The sequence below is a fragment of the Humulus lupulus genome, chromosome 5, assembly GCF_963169125.1.
Source record: "Humulus lupulus chromosome 5, drHumLupu1.1, whole genome shotgun sequence".
Lineage (NCBI taxonomy): Eukaryota > Viridiplantae > Streptophyta > Magnoliopsida > Rosales > Cannabaceae > Humulus > Humulus lupulus.
In genome coordinates, this window is record NC_084797.1 from 99,545,006 (window position 1) to 99,564,985 (window position 19,980).

At 39.4% G+C, this 19,980-nt stretch overlaps 1 protein-coding gene across 1 annotated transcript; it reads left to right on the forward strand.

Moving 5' to 3' along the window:
• The first annotated feature begins 7,060 nt into the window (after nucleotides 1-7,060).
• On the forward strand, nucleotides 7,061-8,970 carry LOC133779332 (uncharacterized). Its single transcript, XM_062219306.1, has 3 exons — nucleotides 7,061-7,213; nucleotides 7,981-8,164; nucleotides 8,666-8,970. Exons 1-3 carry the CDS (start codon nucleotides 7,061-7,063, stop codon nucleotides 8,968-8,970), a joined length of 642 nt encoding a protein of 213 aa, XP_062075290.1.
• The last annotated feature ends 11,010 nt before the right edge of the window (nucleotides 8,971-19,980 follow it).

The following is a 19,980-nucleotide window of genomic DNA, read 5'->3' on the forward strand; positions in this document are numbered from 1 at the left end:
CTCCCCTCCTTTAACTTTGGGTATTTTGTCATGATGTCCCAGACGAGACCACCTAGCAAGACCCATGTCTCGTGCACAGAGAGGTTCCTCGCGAGACTTGCGTCTCATGCAAAAGTAGGCGCCTCACGAGACATATTAGTAGGCGCCTCGCACCCAGGAGGGGTCATGCCTCGCTAGACCTGCCACTACAAGAAATTCAACTTTCACCTACTAATTGTAAAGGTAGGTAAAAAATAGCTTATTGGTATGTAAAACCATTTACCTACCAATTTCTACCAATAAGGTATCGGTAGGTAAAGGTAAGTGGAGAAAGGTACATTTACCTACACTTGGATAGGATCACATGGCACACTTAGATAGGGTAACATGGCACACTCAAATAAGGCCATATTACGATCCCTTATATGGCCACATGGCAACATTATGTGTAGGTAAAGACCTTAATATTTGTAAGTAAAGGTAATTTTTGTAATTTTTAATTTATAATAAATAATTAAATAAAAACATTAAAAAATTAATATTAAATAATAATACAAAAAGATTCAACTTTTTTCGAAACATACAATAATAAAATGTTCATGCTAAAACATTTGATAAAGTTCAATTCAATGAAATATTACATAAAAATAAAATAAGTCTCCTATTGCTCATGAATTCATGCCGGTATCTCCCTCATGTGCCCCTAAAGCTTGATTTTCTTATGTTGAAGAATGTCTAGCTTGATTTATGACAAGAAGAGCTAAAAAATTTTAATCTTGCACAAGAAACAACATCTCCATATGGGGATTCAATGGGAAAGACAGTGTTAGGTCATCATCTTTGACACCTTTAAATTTAGCTTCAGTGCGCAACTTGTACTAATATATATATATATATATATTATTTTATATATGTACATGACCACAAACAAAAGCATCCATTATTATTATTATTATTGTGGAGGTTTGTCGTTATGAAAGGAGTCCCTTTTTTATTAATTTTTAATAATATAAAATTAATATATGAAAATAAATACAAATATTATAATTCAAAAATATTTCCTATTAGATAAAAACAGTAGAGATTCTTCTAATTATAGTCATATTAATCATATTTCTAGTAAAGATTGTGAGATAAATAAGTTAGTTAAATCTCACAATCTTATCCAATATAAGATCTATTATATTATAAGAACATTAAAAAGAAAATCTATAAAGATTAATAAAATTATTAAACCTAGTCTTAAAGATCAAGAGTTTCAAAATAAAAATTAGATAATATGACTATATCAAAAAAACAAATAACTAATACAAATAATAATAAATATTGAAAAATTTCCAAGTAAGAAAGAAATAAAAGAGTTACTAGAATACGTTAATAAACAACCTAAAATAGTAGAAATAGAAACTAAACATTTAATAACAGACCAGTATCTATTATTTAAAAAAGAAATAGAAGTATTTAAATCACACGTAGAAAATATTCGTGATGTAGTTCTTTCTTGATTATTGCTTTATTTATGTCTTTTAATAACCCTGATTACATTATTGCAAATAATATAATTAAAGATTTTGATGATAATATAAATCTAGATGGTTTCAGTTCTTCTGCTACATGTGGTCAAGATAAGGCTAGAAACCATCAGCTAAATACTATAATTGAATTATTAATAAAATTACATGAAAAAATAGATAAGATGAGTGAACAAATAAATAGAGACAAACCACCAAAAAATAATAAAAAAGAAACTAACATAGATCAACTAGTAAAACAAATTAGTAAATAAAAAATTGATGAAAATGGAGTAATAAAAAATAAAAATGAAATTAATAATAAATTTTAAAGATATGTCGAACAGATCAGACCAGCCACGCCAGACACAAGTAAATAGTCATTTTAGTAATCTAAGAAATAATAGAACTTTAAGTAGAAGATTTACTGGCATTTTAGATCGAATAACTAATAATAATAACCAATAAAAATTATATTTAGATGAAGTAGTAGATATTAATAAATCTTATGATAGATTTACTCAAGAAACATTAGTATTAAATAATGCCTGATAATTATACCATACTGGAAGATGGCAGCCTAATAGAGGTTTTTTTCAATCATCAAAGTGAAACACCAATAATAGTTAATGATAATAACTATCAATATTTAAAAAATAATTCCTAATGAAGCTATTGGAAACTTAATAAAAGAAGACAAACATAAATATATTCATCAAGGTTTATATATATTAGAGATAAAACGACTAGTCAGGAAAAACTAGGAGCAAAAGTCTTATTAATATTATATGATGAAAGTATCGAGGATAATAGAAAAAGTATTATGTCTATGATTGAAGCAGATATGAATAATAATTATGGATTATTCTTTGTGACTCCAGAATTTATGATGATGATCAAAGATATAGGAAGTATTAAGCTAAAAGTTCAAAGTAGAGGATACGGTAATATAGATCGAGAAAACCTCATAATATGCACAAGCTTTCAAGGAAAATTAATACCTAATACTAGCATAAGATTTAACCTAAAAATAGAAAAGGTAATAAAAAATTCCTTTAAAGTAAATGAATAAAAATGATAAAACCTCCCAAATATTCTTCACAATTATTAGAAGCAATAGAATGGGATGTAAAATTAAGAGAAAAATATAAGTGTTCCCACCAATGGAAATATATATCAAAATAATAATAATAGACTTAGTATTTCATTTTCAGATTATGGAGAACAAAGTAACAAAGATAAATTAGAAGATGATGAAAAAGATAATATGGACAAAAAGCTAGATAAATTTAAAAACCAAATACTAATCATTAGAGAAAAAAATTTAAATGAAAATATTATAGAAGAACATAATACTTGTTTACCGAGTTTTTTGGAAACGAATACAAACAGAATAATAAAAAGATAAGAACTGTAGAAATGCAGAAGTATAAATAAACAAACAGTGTTTTTACGTGGTTCAGGCGTTAACAAGCCCTAGTCCACGAGTCGATGTTATTATCCTTGTAGAGAATTACAGTAAGATAGCTGGTGTATAAGAACTTCACACGCTCACAGTATTTCTCTCGGGTTCTCTTGAAGAAGATGAAGCTAGAGAGATTTTGGCAGAGTTCTTGCTATGTAATTTTTTGGCCGTCCATCTTCTTGTAAAATGAGGGGGTATTTATAGCTAGGGTTTTGGATTAGGGTTTTTCTCTACTCACATGAGTCTTAATTACACCAGCTACAAATAGGGGATACAGTTACTGTAGTAGCATGGCTACAAAACTCTATGCGGGTATATTTACGTGAAAGTATGGGGAATACACAAAGTCAGCCGTCTTTTCCAAGTTGTCAGCGGAACAGTAGGCGAAAAGGTACCCTTAGGCGTGCTGGGATGTGTGCGGCCTTGACCTGTCGGGCGTGTCAGGCGGGATCCTGTGTCAGATGGATATCATTCCAACTATGCCTCCTCCACGACTCGACCGCCTGGCCTTGTTCCGTGCGAGGCACGGAACTGTTTCCGTGAAGACCACTTGAAGCGCTTCTCCTGGAAGGAGCTTCCCCGAAGGATATCCCTTCGGAAGCTCCGGGAGAGCTGACGAGCTTCCATCTCGAGTTTGCTTGAAAGAGTAAGCTGGACACTTAAACGGGAGAGGCGAAGCCTTTCTGTCCATCCGTGAGCTTTGATCACTTTCCATGAAAGACTTTGATAATTCTGCTTCCCCGAGGATATCCATCTAAACGCTATCCGGAAATCTGGATAACAATACTGAAATATCTTATATTTCATATCAAAAAGATTTTATGGAGAATAGTTCAGTGGAAAGTAGTATGACAAATGCTAAAAGTAATCTATTTTTAAGACCCCATACTAGAACAGTTGAACCATTAAGCGGAGGAAAATTTCCCTAGATAGCTAGTATACACTTATAGCTACCAAGGAGATTCAAAGTATAAGAGTAGAGGCCAGAGAAAACCAGGGGATTTAAATATAAATTGGAATAATAACATGGCACACACAAGGAATAAAGCCATGGATAGTTTAAGTATTAGAGGAAACTTTATTCTAAAACATTTAGTAGACAAATGTACTTTCATACAAATACAAAAATAATTAAAAGGAGACAATTTTAGCTTCTGTAGTGATATATTTACTCCTCAACGATATGGAATAAAAGATAGAGAATATAAACTAAGACATAGTAAAAAATATAAAGGAAATAAAAAATACTATCAACTAAGATGAAGTAATGCTAAAAGACCTTTTCTTCAAAAAGGTAGACATGTAAGAAGGTATAATGATAAAAGAGATTATCAAAATAAAATAACTTGTTTCTCTTGTGGAGATATACAATATGTCTCTAATAGTTGTAGAAAGAAAAATAATAATTTTAGTAGAGAAGCTATATTAGTAAAACAGTTTAATATGGATTTTCTTAATGTTGAAGATGATATGTGTGACACTGAAAGTATTTATAGTATAGAAGAAATAGACCTAGATCAAATAATAGAAGAACAAAATAATAGCTCAGATAAAGTAGAATACCATGTTGATATAATATGAAATATTAAATGAATTCATGGATGTTCAAGAATGTACACACAACTGGGAAACAAATAAGGGAAGCTTAGGAAGAGCATGTAGTAATAGTAAATTCTACCCTAGCTATAGTAAAAGAGAAAAATGTAGTAACTGTTTTGAAGAAATGTGTATTAAATGTATTAATAATTTATATCAAACTAATATAGGAGAAATCGGTCAAGCTAATAAAATTAATAGAAATCTAGTAATAGAAGAAAGGATTAGAACACTTGAAAATAGAGTAGCATTATTAGAAGAAGAAATAATAAATTATCAAGATATTAATAATACCATGAATGATCAAGAAGAACAAACTGAATTAATAGATGGCATACCTTTAGTTTGCAATTCCAATAATCTATATAGTTTAAAAATAAAATGATTATTCATTGATAAAGATATAAAAATATAAATAATCTATTTTATTGACTCAAGATGTAGTTCCGTAGTAATGGATAGTACATTAATACCTAGAAAATATTAGAAAACATCTAGTACATCAAGAATAGCCCAACAAATGGATACAAATACTTTTGAATACAAATATTACCTTGACAACTGTAAATTTATATTCTTTACTAACTGTAATGATTATAGTAACGAATACCAATCAGACCAAGTATGGCTTAGAGATTTAAAAATGAATAATATAGATATTATTATAGGATTAGACTTTCTACCAAAACAAAATGGACATATTAACATCACTAAAGATTATGTTAATATTTATAAAATGACTAGTATTATACTCATTCAATCAAATTTGCTACTGTTGACACAGTTTTTCACCAAAAGTGTATTTTAGAAATTATAAGGTTCATTAGTGCTCAAGAATAAACCGAAATATGAAATAAATTCACAAGAACACAAATATTTTTACGTGGTTCAGTGGTTAAAATCCACCTAGTCCACAAGTCTATATTATTGTTGTTTCTCTCTCTATTTTGGTAGAGTTTCAATATTACAGCATAATCGTCTCTTTCTCTGTCCAATATTCTCAGTATTTATAGAGAAATTCCATGGACGGGTTTGGGTAACTGCGTGAGTCAATCACGAATTTACATATTTAATACAAACAATTCCCATTTATACTGAGATATGATTTTATCATAAAATAAATGGTCTCCTAATATCTAGGACATTAAATATGACAGGTTGGTCATAAATAATTGTATAAAAGTAGCCGATTCTTTGAGGATCCGTGGGTACGCAATATATTTGAATTGTCACGAGCTAGATATCTCTCTGAGCTCGTACTTCGGCAGCCATTTGAATATCATGAGCTCATGCTTCATGACCTTCATGTTTGTAGCTCAGATTAAACCCAGGGGGCCTAACACCACACGTGCCCATGTGAAACTGGAGTTGCTTACGTGGATAATAAACATATATCATTTCTTTGGTTATTTCTCTGTATATTTATTTGCCAGCTGTACCCGAGTTGAGTGAAGGACTCGTGATGAAATTAGGGTACAACATTTGCCCCCCAAGTCCCTGCTCGTGGTTCATGTCGTCACCTTCTGACCTACACACTAGGGACTTTTAGACTTCTGTTGCATTAAACCATGCCTGCCCACTACTCGAGTATTGGACACGTGGTAGACCACAATTAGCGTCTGTTTGGGTTTCGAGGCCTACAATAATTGTCTTGTCACCTTTTTGCCGCTGTTTTGTCTTTTTAACCATGGCCTTTGGATCTTGTACTAACCAAATCGAATGGCTCACATTAATTTATGTCGTTTACGAATAAATAGGGTAGGCAATTTTCAGGTTTCGCCACCTTTCATTTGAAATTTTTCTATATTCCCTCTCTTCTATACCTCCAAACCCTTCTTCTTTCTCAGAAAAACCCAAAAAGCGTTCGTTGCACCCAGTTACTCAGGAGTCTTCCAGAAACTTTCCCCTGCAAAGTCTACTTCTTTTCATCGAAGAACATACTGCAAGTGCCTTGTCTTTTGGTTTTGAAGAAAATTTTCTTTTACTGTTCTTTTTTTTGTTCTTCACCATGCTCACCCACACTTCACCATAGTCAATATTAGGTTATTCCCCATATGTTTTTAGCAAACAAGCTTCAACTTAGATTTAATGTGTAGGTCCTAAAATATCTTTAGAACTATGACATTCATAAAACTGGGAAATTTTTGGGTAAAGTTGGGTAATCCATGGCGAATTTATAAAATATCCATTCGGGATATAGAAGAAGAAAAGTTTTAGGGTCCAAACCATGTTGCTTAGGGGTCACGTTTCTTGGGTGGTTTTGCACTAAACTGCCTCCCAAGGAAAGTAGTGGCCAGATATTCTGACACACGGATCCCTAAATAACAGGGGACTGTTAGGAAACTGAGGCGCGTAACTTAGGGTAGCACGTGACATCACGCGATGGGACTGAGGCTAACTCAGCTCGTACATCTAAAGTAAAACATTCCCCTCTGTACTTCCGCACTATAACCTTTAAAACCTCTTAGGTCGCCCACCAATTAGGTCGTTCTGTTCGTTAGGCGATCTGATGTCTCCCAAGAAGAACGCATCCAGTTCCTCTGCTCAGCAAAAGAACAAAGGGAAGGAGGTCGTCCCTGAGTCTTCTATTCCCCACTTCGGTCCGGTGGTGGAGAAAGAGGTGGTGGTAGACCCCAACGCCTTCTTCAAGGTGGAAAGAATCGTATTCAAGATCACTACTCAAGGGAGGGTGAACAAGATTATGCTGAGCCACAATATTGAGGTCGGAACCGGAGTTCTCATCGCCCGACTTGCTTTCAAAGGGGAAAGGAGCTGCTCCCCTCTCCAGGACGATTTTACAGCCTAGAGTGACAAACACTTGAAGGCAAGTGCCTTCCTTCCCATGGACTAATACTTCATAGATTTTCTGAATTTTGTGAAGTTGGCTCCATTTCAGCTCCCCCCAAATTCTTATAGGCTTTTGGCGAGGCTGAAATACCTGTTTTTCAAGCATGAGTGGGAGGTCCCCACTCTAAAAGATATATTATATTTCTTCTGCCTCAAAGCTAGCCTGGAACAAAGAGGTCGAGGTGATGGGTTCTACTACCTCACCAGGTTCCCCAATTCTGCTCCGGTCATCGAGCTCCCAAGCCACCCCAACGACTATAAAGACTTGTTCTTTATGTCGAACGGGTTCTGAAATTGTGAACACGGATACTTCAACTATCCTTGTAAGTTCTTTATGCTCTGACCTCAGCTCATGAAACTTTATTCATTCCAAGATATTTCCCTTATACATGTATTAACTGAGTTTATTATTCATGCAACCATATTTGCGAGGACGGCAAAGTCCGTGACCCTTGGGGGTCAGTACGAAAAGTTGTCTGGGCTACCCCCAGTAAGAAGGACTACCACCAAATCGTGAATGACGTCATGATGCTAGCGTGCCAGTTGATTGGTGAAGGCTAGACGTTGGCCTTAAGGACCCAGGTTACTCTTTTGGTAATCCACGAGCTCCCACCCTCTCAAGAAGAGGCCTTGCCGGCCATTGAAGGCAAGGACGAGGTAGAGGATGAGGTGCCTCTTGTGCGAAAGAGGCGGGTTCTTGAGGTTATTCGGGAACCCGATTTAGAGCGAGTTGTGTCAGGGGCAGCAGCCGGCCCCTCCGGCCAAGGTATTCCATATCCTTGTAGGGAACTAGATAGGTTTGTTGCCAATTTTAGGTTAGCTAGATTTAACCCAAATCAGCTCATCCATCCTAACAACTCAGACCGTAATATCACCTTGCTCGAGTGTGTAGACCACTTAGTGGTGCGTCATGACAGTTGTTATCCTAAGGGCACCATTGTTGTCGATTATACCTTAAATTTTAGGTCCGCCATTTTTTAGGAGTACGGGACCAACCGTAGGATCTGGCCTTCTCTACTCCAGGGTGCCTTTACCCCTGGATTTAGGCAGTACGTAGATGAGTCCAACCCCAAGGTAGAACCTTAGCCTGAACCTCCTAGGATCCAAGAAATACTAGTCGTAGACTCTCCTTCTCCTCCAGTTGCCCCAAGGTCGGAGGTTGTGATAATAGACTCCTCCCCTAGCCCAGAGGGTAGGATCTTTATTTATTTTCTTTCTGTATGTTTTTTACTTTATTTGAGAACTAATCCCCTCTTGTTCTTTTCAGGAGAAGAGATGGAACAAACCGAAGCTCCTAAGCTCCGTACCACTTTCCTAGCTGGGAAAACCGACTCGGTTCCTATTGTGAAGAGGCCCAGATTTACGAAGAAGGCCCCTCCGGCAGTGGGAAATGTCCCAAAATCTTCTACTAAAGGGAAAGGTACGAGCTCGACATCTCCGGTGTCTTCCGTCACTGAGAGGAGGATTCCTCCTCCTCCTCCTCCACCTCGGTTCGCGCCTCCTCAAGATCAAGTTATACAAGATGATACTCCAGTTCCCCCTGCCCAATTGCGACCGTCCGAATACCAGTAGATCCCCAGGATCTAGAGAAAATCCCCGAAGTCTTTTGGGGAATATTTTACGAGACGGAGAGCCACATGGTGGGGCACGAATATAACGCTAGCTCGAGGGACTTGAGGACTATCGAGGAGCGGAGCCCGGGGAACGTCCTAGAGTCAACCTTGGGGATGAACCTTACCGTAAGTTATCCTTCCTTGGTGACATCTTTCTTTTTATCGCGTCTAAGGATAAATCTGACTTGCCTTGTTATTTTGCAGTCTGCCCTGGCTCAATATCGCAGTATAGCTAAGGCTAGGGATAGAAATGATGAGCTCTAGGCTGAAATAAATGCTGCCAAGACTGCCCTGACACCGGCTCAAGAAGGCGAGCAGGCTACCAAAGCTGCCTTTGCGGCTGCTCAAAAGAGTGAATATGATGCCAAGTTTTCCCTCGCCTTATCTCAAGAAAGCGAGCAGGCTGCAAAGATTGCCTTGGCTGCTCTCCAGGCTCAAACTACACAACTCCAGGCCAAGGTTGATGACGCCAAAGAAAAACTGCTCAAGGTCGAGGCTGCAGTCAAAGAAGAGAAGGCGGCCTCCTCATTGTCCATGGAAGATATGTTATACCATTGCTGGGCCTTTAACTAGGATGGGAACTTTTCTTTCATGGCTCCCGCGCTGTGGGATTCGTACCTTTAAAACTTCGAGGCTCGGATCTTGCTAGAACCATCAAAAATGGGGGATGCTTCTGCGACGGGCGAGTAGGAAGGCGAGGAGGTTACATCCTCAGAGCAACCTGGAGGTGCTCAGTGACAATTTTTTTTTCCTTTTGTTTTTGTTTGTTATATTTGTTTTAAATAATTGCCTTTGGGCTCAGTTCGAGGTTTTTCTCCTCGGGACAATTTTATTTTCAATTTATATATCTAACATTTTATCTATTTATTTGTAACGACCCCAAATTTGCTAATCAGGCTTAAGGGCCTTGATTAGTGTGCCGGGAGGGCATTACTGGGTTAAATGTGGTTTGCATGACTTTATTGATTTAAATGCATAATTATATGGTTAACAATACTTCTGTGATTATATTGGCTTTAATGTGATATGTGTATATGTTAATTGTGAGAACCACATTATTATGTGGGTAGGTCTGCAGAGCACGACTCGAGGAGATCCTAGGGCTAGTTAGCGGGGAAAAGTCACAACAGGGCTTAACAGCCGACTTTGGATAAGTGAGGGGTATTTTAGGTATCGAGTGGCTATTTAGACTATCGGGTTATGAAAATAAATATATGGAGATATATTTGAGGTTAGGAAGTCTAGGTGGGAATATTGGGGAATTTTACCGTTTTGCCCTCGGGGACGTTTCCGACACCCCGAGCCTTGGAATTAACTTAACGAATAAGACAAACTCAAGGAAACCCACAAAAAGAAATAAACCGACCTATTAACCCTTCTCAGCTTTTCTATCTTTTCTCTCAAGGAAAACACAAAGGGAAACTAGGAGAAAATTCAAAGGAGAAGTAGAGAAATTCTGGGACTTTTGAGCTGGGAATTGCTGGATAATGAGGCTGGATTTTGAGGCTTAGTTCAAGACTCATCCAAGGAATTGAATCAACACTAAGGTAAGTAGGGATTTCTCTTTCTTTGGTTTAAAAATTCTGAGTTTTCAGCTGGGTATTGAGGTGTTTGTACCATTGATGCTTAGGATGGAATTTGGGCTGGAAAGCTTTGGAAACTAGCTGGGTTTTGAATAGAGAAAGGATCCAACTGAAGAGGTGAGCTTTAATTCGTGAATTAGAGGCTTGAATTTGAGGTTTTGATTGGTTAGCTTTGGGTGTTTATGTTCTTAAGTTTTAGGAATTAAGTATGTGATTTCTATGAGTTTTAGGTTGAATTTTCTGTTGAATTGTGTGGCTTAACTTGCTCTGAAAGTGTTGGAGTTGTTGGGTGTTGAAATGGGAAGCTTTGGGATGGCTTTGGATGAGGATTAGATGTTGGAAATGGTGGGTTTTCTGGGCTCAAAGGGAAGGGTCGCGGCTCTGTTCTAGAGCGCTGCAACCCTAGGTTGAAGATGAGCCAAGGAGGCTCGGCCAAGGGTGAGCGTTGCGGCACCCAATGTAAGGGCCGCGGTGCGTGTCTTTGCCCAGGGTGGTCCTTGGTTCTGTTTTGAGGCTAGGGCCGCAGCTAAGCTTCAAGGGGATGCAGCCCTTAGTTGTGCACTTGAACTTTTTGGGGTTTTAGGCATGGGAATGTGGTCTAGAATGCTCGGGATCGATTTCACCACCGTGCTTGGTGGAATTCGAATTCCCGGAAGTTAGTTTTGTAACCGGAAACCCTAATTTGAATATTAATGGAACCTTGTACTTTGATTGTGACTAGGTGATAAACGCTTAGGCTCGGGAACGGATCGTGCTTGAGGAGTGTTGCTCATAATCAATAACTGTAAAGACTAATGGTAAGAAAACTGCACATGGTTGAATATTTGTGATGGGACTAAGGGTTCCTTATTGAGTATACTTGAAAAGATGGTATTATTCCATGCAAGCTAATTAGTGAACCAACGGCCTAAGGGTGCCAAGGGTTACACTAGCGCACAGGGCGCGGCTTGGCCACTGGTAGCCAAGGACAACTTAATATGCACTGACCTCGGTTTAAGCGGGCCGGAGTCAGTGGGGTAAACAGAGGGTGCGGCCTAAGTTGTCGGCCCTGACTATTGTGTGATATGAATGCTATAAGTATTTGATTGCATCCATGACTCTGAATATATGCTGAATGATATTATGTGGATTTCCTGATAAGAGTTCATGCTTAATGAATTTACTATCTGTTATCACTGTTTGTGTTGCATATGTTTTCTTGCTGGTCCTTGGCTCACGGGTGCTACGTGGTGCAGATAAAGGCAAGGGCAAGCTTGATCAGCCTTGATTGGAGAGCTCTATGAGTGGAATGTACATGGCCAGCTGCTCAGCCGCCACGGTTGAGGTTTAGGCAGGGACGCGAGACCCAAAGATTGTCTATTTTGCCTTAGTATTGCTAGTAGTTGTTTATGTACTTTTGGAAGTCTGTAAACCTAATTTTAACTCTGTTTCTTTTGGGATCCCATGTGTATAACAGTTTAAATATATAAAATGAAACTTTTGAGACCAAAACCTTTTTAACCCTAGCTCATACATGTTTAGTGACATGTTTTAAAATTAATGACTTGATTAGCAAGTCTTTCACCTTTATATGTACATAGTGTAGCGGTCTTGGCTATCCAGGGCGTTACATTATCTTTCCTTTATTATCTCTCATGTCTTTGACATCTTAGACTTGTACATTTGAGATTTTAGGAATCGATTTTTAGATCGAGATAGATATTTTAAGCTCGGTTATATCCAAACTTTGTGTGTTGATTTATATCATACCTGTGAAAAATCAGGCCTTCGACCCAGTTGTATCCAGGATTTAGAATATTTTTAAACTTAGTTCGTGTTAGGTTTATTGACAACTTGAGCCTTAAAAAGCCCTTTATTTTAAACAATTTTCCCAACTTTCCAAAATTTGTACCTGGTTGTATCCAAGGTTTTAAATGATTAAAACTTAGTTCGTGCCAGGCTTATTGACATCTCGAGCTCTCAAAAATCCATCGAATATTCAATTTTCCAAGCTTCTAAGTTTTTGACATGGTTGTATTCAGGGTAGTTTTGTACCTGGTTGTGTCCAGGGTCTTAAGTATTTTAAGCTTATCCAGAAATCTTATTCTAATCCACCTCAGGTTATATACCCCCAAGTAACCAGAATGTAGAGACTTTCTTGGTTGCCTTTACAAACATCAATACACGAGCTAAGATAACCTTAACAAGAAAAATTATTTAAAAACCCATCTGTTATTTAATTAAATAGCTTTTATAATTAAGCCTTACATGGATGACTGTACTATTGATAATACTTTTTTAAATGCATGGCGTTCTAGGTCCGCGGGACTATCTCCCCATTCAGCCGAGCTATCTTAAAGGTTCCTTCACACAAACTTCCACGATCTGATATGGTCCTTCCCATTTCCTCCCTAAAATGTCATCCTTGGGATCCTTATTCGCCAGAAAAACCCTTCGGAGAACCAGGTCGCCTAATCCAAAACTACGTCTCTTGACTTTAGAATTAAAGTAATGAGTGATTTTTTGTTGATAATGGGCGAGCTATAACTACGAATCCTCTCGTTTCTCATCAATTAGGTCGAGAGATGCGTTAAGTAATTTGTCATTCTGTTTTTGGCTAAATGTCTTTTGCCTCTGAGTGGTTACCATGGCTTCAACTGGAAGGACGGCCTCGCTTCCAAAAGTTAAGGAGAAATAAGTGTGTCCCATGGAGGTTCTATGAGAAGTTTAGTATGCCCAAAGTACTTGCGGGAGCTATTCGGGCCATACTCCTTTGGCCTCGTCTAACATTTTCTTAAGGCTTGCCTTTAGGGTTTTGTTCACAGCCTCGGCCTACCCATTGGCCTGTGCATATGGTACTAAGGATAAACTCTTAATAACGTTGTATTTTTCACAGAAGTTAGTGAAGAGGTCACTGTCGAACTAGGTCCCATTGTCCGACACGATCTTTTTAGGAAGCCCAAATTGACATACAATATTCTTCACCAAAAAGTCCAGGACTCTCTTTGAAGTGATGGTTTCCAAAGGCTCAGCCTCTACCCACTTCGTGAAATAGTCAATTGCAACCACTGCGTAACGAACTCCTCCCTTGCCCATTGGTAGGGACCCTATTAGATCGATTCCCCACATCGCAAATGGCCACGAGGATGAGATCATTGTTAGCTCAACTGGAGCAGCTCGGGCAACTATGACGAAGCGCTGGCATTTGTTGCATTTCTAAACATACGAGATGGGGTCTTTCGTCAAAGTGGGCCAAAACTAGCCCTGCCACAATATTTTCAATGCTAGGGTTTGCCCCCCAGTATGATCTCCACAAAAGCCTTCATGCACTTCTTGCATAATGGTTTTAGCCTCCTCAGGCAGAACACACCATAGGAGAGGCAATGAATGACCACTTCGGTATAATGTACCATCCACTATCACATACCTCAGAGCTTGATAGAGTATTTTTCTAGCATCCTCTCTTTCCTCAGGTAGCCTTCCCGTTGTAAGGTATTCCACTATAGGGGTCATCCAGGTCGGCCTTGTGTCGATCATCTCGACCTCTTCCATTTTTTCTATCACGCTCAGACTTTCCAAGAACTCCACTGTCACTACATTCAAAGTCTCAGCTTCCTTGGTGGTGGCAAGCCTTGCCAAAGCGTCAGCATTATAGTTATGCTCGTGAGGTATCTATTCAACATTATTGTCCTCAAATTTGGATAGCTCCCCCTTAACCTTAGCTAGGTAAGCCGCCATCCTGGTGCCTCGAGCTTGATACTCTCCCAACACCTGATTAACCACGAGCTGAGAATCGCTATAACGTTGGACGGCCTTGGCTTTGAGCTCCTTCGCCACTCTTAGTCCAGCCAGTAAGGCCTCATATTTAGCTTCGTTGTTAGATGCTTCGAATCCGAATCTCAGAGATATATGGAATCGATTCCCTTCGGGGGAGATTAATATGATCCCAGCTCCTGATCTGTTCTCGTTCGATGATCCATCTACGAATATTTTCCACAACTCTTACTCTGTTTCCTTCAAAAGCTCCTCTTGAAATCTAGAGCATTCAGCCACAAAATTAGCAAGGGCCTGAATTTTGATTGAGGTCTGTGGCACGTACAATATCTTGAACTGCTTGAGTTCAATTTCCCATTTTAAAAGGCGTCCCGACGTTTCAGGTTTTTGCAATACATGCCTTAAAGGTTGGTCGGTCATGACGTCTATTGAATGGGATTGGAAATATGGTCGGAGCTTCCTGAAAGCCAATATCAGACAGAATGCCATCTTTTCTATCATTGGATATCGTGATTCAGCTCCAAGAAGTCTCTTGCTTATATAATACACAGGTTTTTGAGCACAGTCTTCTACTCGAACTAAGACGACACTGACTGCATTTTCTATCACTGCCAAATAAAGGAACACAGGCTCTTCAGACATAGGCTTAGACAATAGTGGGGGCTCGGCCAAGTGTGTTTTTAGGTCGAGGAATGCCTGCTCACACTCCTCAGTTCATTCAAATTTCTTGTTTCCCCTTAGCAAGTTGTAGAATGGCAAGCACTTGTTAGTGGATTTCGAAATAAAACAACTCAAAGTTGCCACCCTTCCAGTCAGGCTTTGAACTTCTTTACGCAGCCTGGGCGAGGGCATTTCTAACAATGATCTAATTTTATCAGGATTCGCCTTTATCCCCCTCGTATTGACTATGAACCCCAGAAATTTTCGCGATGCTACTCTGAAAGTACACTTCTGGGGATTCAGCCTCATACCATACCTCCTTAAGATCTCAAAACATTCTTTCAGATCGGATACATGGTTATCGGCAGTCTTGGATTTGACAAGCATATCGTCGACATACACTTCCATATTCCTCCTGATCTGATCAACAAACATTATGTTGACTAATTGCTGATAGGTAGGTCCGGCATTCTTCAGCCCGAAGGGCATGACTTTATAACAATATACGTTAGTTGAGGTCATAAAGCTAGTATGTTCTTTGTCCATGGGATTCATCACGATCTGGTTATATCCAGAATATGCATCCATAAAGGACATGAGCTCGTGACCCATCGTGGATTCTACCAACTGATCAATCCTTGGGGCAAGCTTTGTTCAGGTCAGAGAAATCGATGCAGGCCCTCCATTTTCCGTTTGGTTTTGGGACCAGCACGGGATTGGCAACCCAGATCAATTATTTTTCTTCACGAATAAACCTGCACTTTAACAATCAAGCTACTTCTTCCTTCAGTGCTTCAGCTCGGACTGTTCCCAAACGCCTCTATTTTTGGGATTTTGCAGGCACGCTCTTGTCCAAGTTTAGAGTGTGAATGATTACACTCGGGCTTATTCCCACCATGCCTTCATGTGACCAGGCGAAGACGTCTAGATTCTTTTGTAAGAAATTGACCAGTTCCCTCTTCCTTTTATCATCAAGATTTTTCCCAATCTTAACAACTCTTGAAGCTTCTTTGGGATCTATACTTACTTCCTCAAGCTCCTCAATGGCCTTAAGCTCTGAACTGTCCTCGCTCATTCGTGGGTCAATGTCATCATGTGGGACAACGTCGCCCCTTTCTTCTTGAGGTTCTTCCGCCCCACAAGTGTCTTCCAGTTTCTGGGACTCCTCACCTCTATCACTTATGGACATAGCTTGCTGACCGGGTTGTTTTTCCCTTCATAGAAATGATATAGCATTCCTTGGCAGTGAGTTGATCGCCTTTGACAGTGCATATCCCTACAGTTGAGGGGAACTTGATTGCTAGGTGGCGGACAGAGGTTATGGCTTCAAATGCCATCAATGCATGTCGGCCCAAAATTGCATTGTATGCAGCTGGACAGTCGATCACAACGAACTTGAGTAACTTGGAGACAGTTCGCGAGCCTTCTCCCAATGTTACCACTAACTCAATCATTCTGATGGCAGCCGACCCTTCACCAGAAAATCCATACAAAATCATTGAGGTCACCTTCAGTTATGTTACAGAAAACCCCATCTTTTCCAAGGTAGACTTGAAATGTAGATTCACAGAACTCTCATTTTCTAAAAGTGTCCTCTATACTCTTCAATTGGCGAGCTGAACGGTTATCACTAAAGGATCATTATGTGGGAATTGGACGTGACTAGCATCCTCTTCTGTAAATATGATTGGTTGTTTTTCCAATCGCTATTGTTTTGATAATCGTTGTTCTGGGACGAACTCCACTACGTTATGGGATTTTAGTTCCTTAATGTACCTCTTCTGGGCACCTCTGCTCGTGCCTACCAGATGGGGTCCTCCAAAAATGGTGGCTATATCTCCCCCTATTATCGGAGGAAGGTCGTCCTGATTAGCTTGAACTCTGGCTTGATTCATTGGAGCTTCAGGACCTGACGTAGGGTTTTTTCCAGCGGGTTGACTAGGGACCACTCGATTTCGGGCTTATTGGGCCAAAGGTCCTGCCCAGATAAGGGTCTCGATCTCATCATTCAGTTGTCTACACTCATCAGTGTTATGACTGATATCATTGTGAAATCAGCAGTACTTCGAACGATCTCTCTTCGCTCTTTGGTTTTTCAGTGGTTCTAGCTTCTTCCATGGAAGGTGAGTAGAATTGGCTAGGAAGATGCGCTCCCTAGTATCTGTGAGGTCGGTATATGTTGCGTAAACAGGCTTGAAGTTTTCCCCGGACTTATTCTTCTTTGTTTCGCTGTGGCCGCTCTCACCATTTCCCTTCCTCTTATTATTTCCCCATTGGTTATTCTGGGTAACGGTTTAAGCCGTAGCTGCAACATCCGTTACCGCTCCAACGGGCTGGAGAGGGTTTTTGTAATGCCCTGGTTACCCCAGAACAGTTACGGTGAACCGGAAATTTGACTCCCTACCCGAGTCCTTTGGTTAAAAACGTGCTCTAAGTGTTATTAACAGGCTAAGGTAGAAAACCAATAAAAAGGAAATGATATATTTTATTAAATACATAAAACTGTTCATGGGCCCATCAGAAACATTTACAAGTTATTTACAACCCAAAATGGTCACTACTGTTTCAAATATATAGATGTCGATCCGTCATTAACGTTCTTCTGAGTCATTTAATACAGATGTCGATTAGATCTAATCTTTATTGGCTTCCGTTGAACACGCTAAGGTCGTCCTGACTTATGAGTCAGCACTGTGTGACCAGTGGCCAGTACCACTACCGAACTTGACTAATAAGTCCCAGCTTCGCAGTTGATACTGGCACCTTTGCCAATTCTAACTAATTAGTCAGTGCCATGCACAAGTGAACAAGATTTTCTAAGCATTCAATAATCAATCCATGTCCACATTTACACATTCAGCATGCCTCATGAATAACTATGCATGTCACATATGGGGTGCAATTTTCTTACCTCTGATTCAAGCTAGAATGAATAAAAGAACGACCCTTGAGAATGATCTGACTTTAAGTCCTTTAGCGGTCACCTAATCATAACCAATTATAGGATACCATCAATAAAATGAACATCAAAGGTTCCCAAACCAAGATCTAGCCTCTGGGACATCAATCCCCACTAATCCAAGTAGTAGGGTCGATCCCGAGACCTAAAACCATGTTCCCGGAGACAAAACACTCAAACGGGGTCAAACTTGTCCAAGGGCTACGGCCCTAACACCTTGGGCCGCGGACCCCAGCAACTCCAGAAGCAAGGACCGCGGCGCCCAGCAAAGGCAAAATCGCTCCAACTGCTTCTTCAAGCTAGGGCCGCAGCACCCAAGAACAGGGTCGCGGCCCCCAACCCAGAGCCATCCCCAAACACGTTCTCCTTCATTCCAAACCCTCCAAAAACATACCTAAACAATCCCAAATCATAAAATCAAAGTTTCCAAGCTTCCCAATGATCCAAAACCATCAAATCCCGAGGTTCAATTGAACCAAAAACTCAACAATTCACAAAAGCCAATTCTAAGCTTAGAAACTCTAAAATCTCAAAACTTAAAACTTAGATTACCTTTGATTAGGTTATTTCTCATCAAATCCTTCGGTCAAGAAGCTTCTAATCTTTCTTAGGATCGCTATGCCTCGATCCTCGCTTGATTCCGACTCGTAGAACTCGAGATTTCTTTGAAAATGCTTCGAACGGTAAAATGAACTAATGGGAAGAGAACGAGAGGTTTTCTAACGTACGTTCTATCTGACAAGATCCTTCAAGCTTAAGTAATTTCAAATAAAACCTAGTTCTCGGGGTACCGAAAACACCCCCGGGGAAATTATAGTCAAAACTTCCAGAATTTCCTCTTGTTTTCAATAACTCCCAATTTATCATCAAATAACCTTCTCATAACTCAATATCCCAATAAAAGACCCCCATTATGACAAAACCGCTAATTCATAATATAAGATTACCTCATGCCGAATAGCTCGAATATATCTCCATAATAATGGGATCTCATCCATAAATCACAATATGCACCCAAATATACAAATATACCCCTAACGGGCCAAATTATCAAAACACCATAATAATCAAATGTGGACCCACATGCATGCATATAACATCATATTATAATATAATTCACATAAACATGCATATTATCATTTAATGGCATAATTAAACAGTTATGGCCCTCCCAGCCTACTAAACCAGCCATTAAACTGCATTAGGGATTTCGGGGCATTACAGTTTTGGTTGGTTCCTGCGATAGAAGCTCGCGCCTCTTCCAGGTTAACCCATGTTTGAGCTCATGACAAGAAGTTGTCCACACTATTAACTCCTTTGGTCTGTAATTCTTGCTGCAAATCGCCTCCAACAAGGATTCATGTCCTCATTTCCATGAGCTTGGAGCTATCGTTGGCATCTCTAGCTCGTGCAGCGACATTGGCAAACCTACTTAGATATGCCTTCAATGGTTCGCCAAGTTACTGCTTTACATTATCCAATGAATCAGCCTTAATCCGAGCTGTCTGGGAAGCCCTGAATGCTCTCTTGAAATCAGCAGAAAATTTCTTCTACGAGCTAATTGAATGCCTCTTGTATTGTTTAAACCACTGCCTGGCTAGCCCAATCAGAGTTGAGGGGAATAAAATGCACCTTAGATCAGATTCGACATTGTGGGCCATCATCATAGTGTTAAACATCCCAAGGTGATCAGATGGATCCCCATCTTCGTCAAACTTTGACAAGTGTGGCATTCTGAAGCCCACCGGATATGTGGTCACTGCAATATTTGGAGCGAAAAGCTTGAGTTCATCTTCTGAGTCACAATCGTCTTTGTATTTTTCAAATAGAAGCTTCTTCATTTGCTCCTCCATCTGAGCTAAACTCTCGAGGGTTTGGTCCCTAGTCCCTAGGTTATTTTGGGGCTGTTCAACAGCTCCCATCCAATCGTACGCGTTTGATGGGTTGTTTCCCCTCCAAGCTCGAGCTTGGTTTGGTGGGGAATTTCCATTATCAGGTACTATGGAAGGACCTC

What these genes read in the sequence shown, in the direction of transcription:
- LOC133779332 (XM_062219306.1), top strand. Translation starts at nt 7,061, where the DNA reads ATGTCTCCCAAGAAGAACGCATCCAGTTCCTCTGCTCAGCAAAAGAAC. An exon ending in TCTTCAAGGTGGAAAGAATC is followed by an intron (nt 7,214 to 7,980) that starts GTATTCAAGATC and finishes TTAAGGACCCAG; the next exon opens with GTTACTCTTTTGGTAATCCA. An exon ending in AGCCGGCCCCTCCGGCCAAG is followed by an intron (nt 8,165 to 8,665) that starts GTATTCCATATC and finishes TGTTCTTTTCAG; the next exon opens with GAGAAGAGATGGAACAAACC.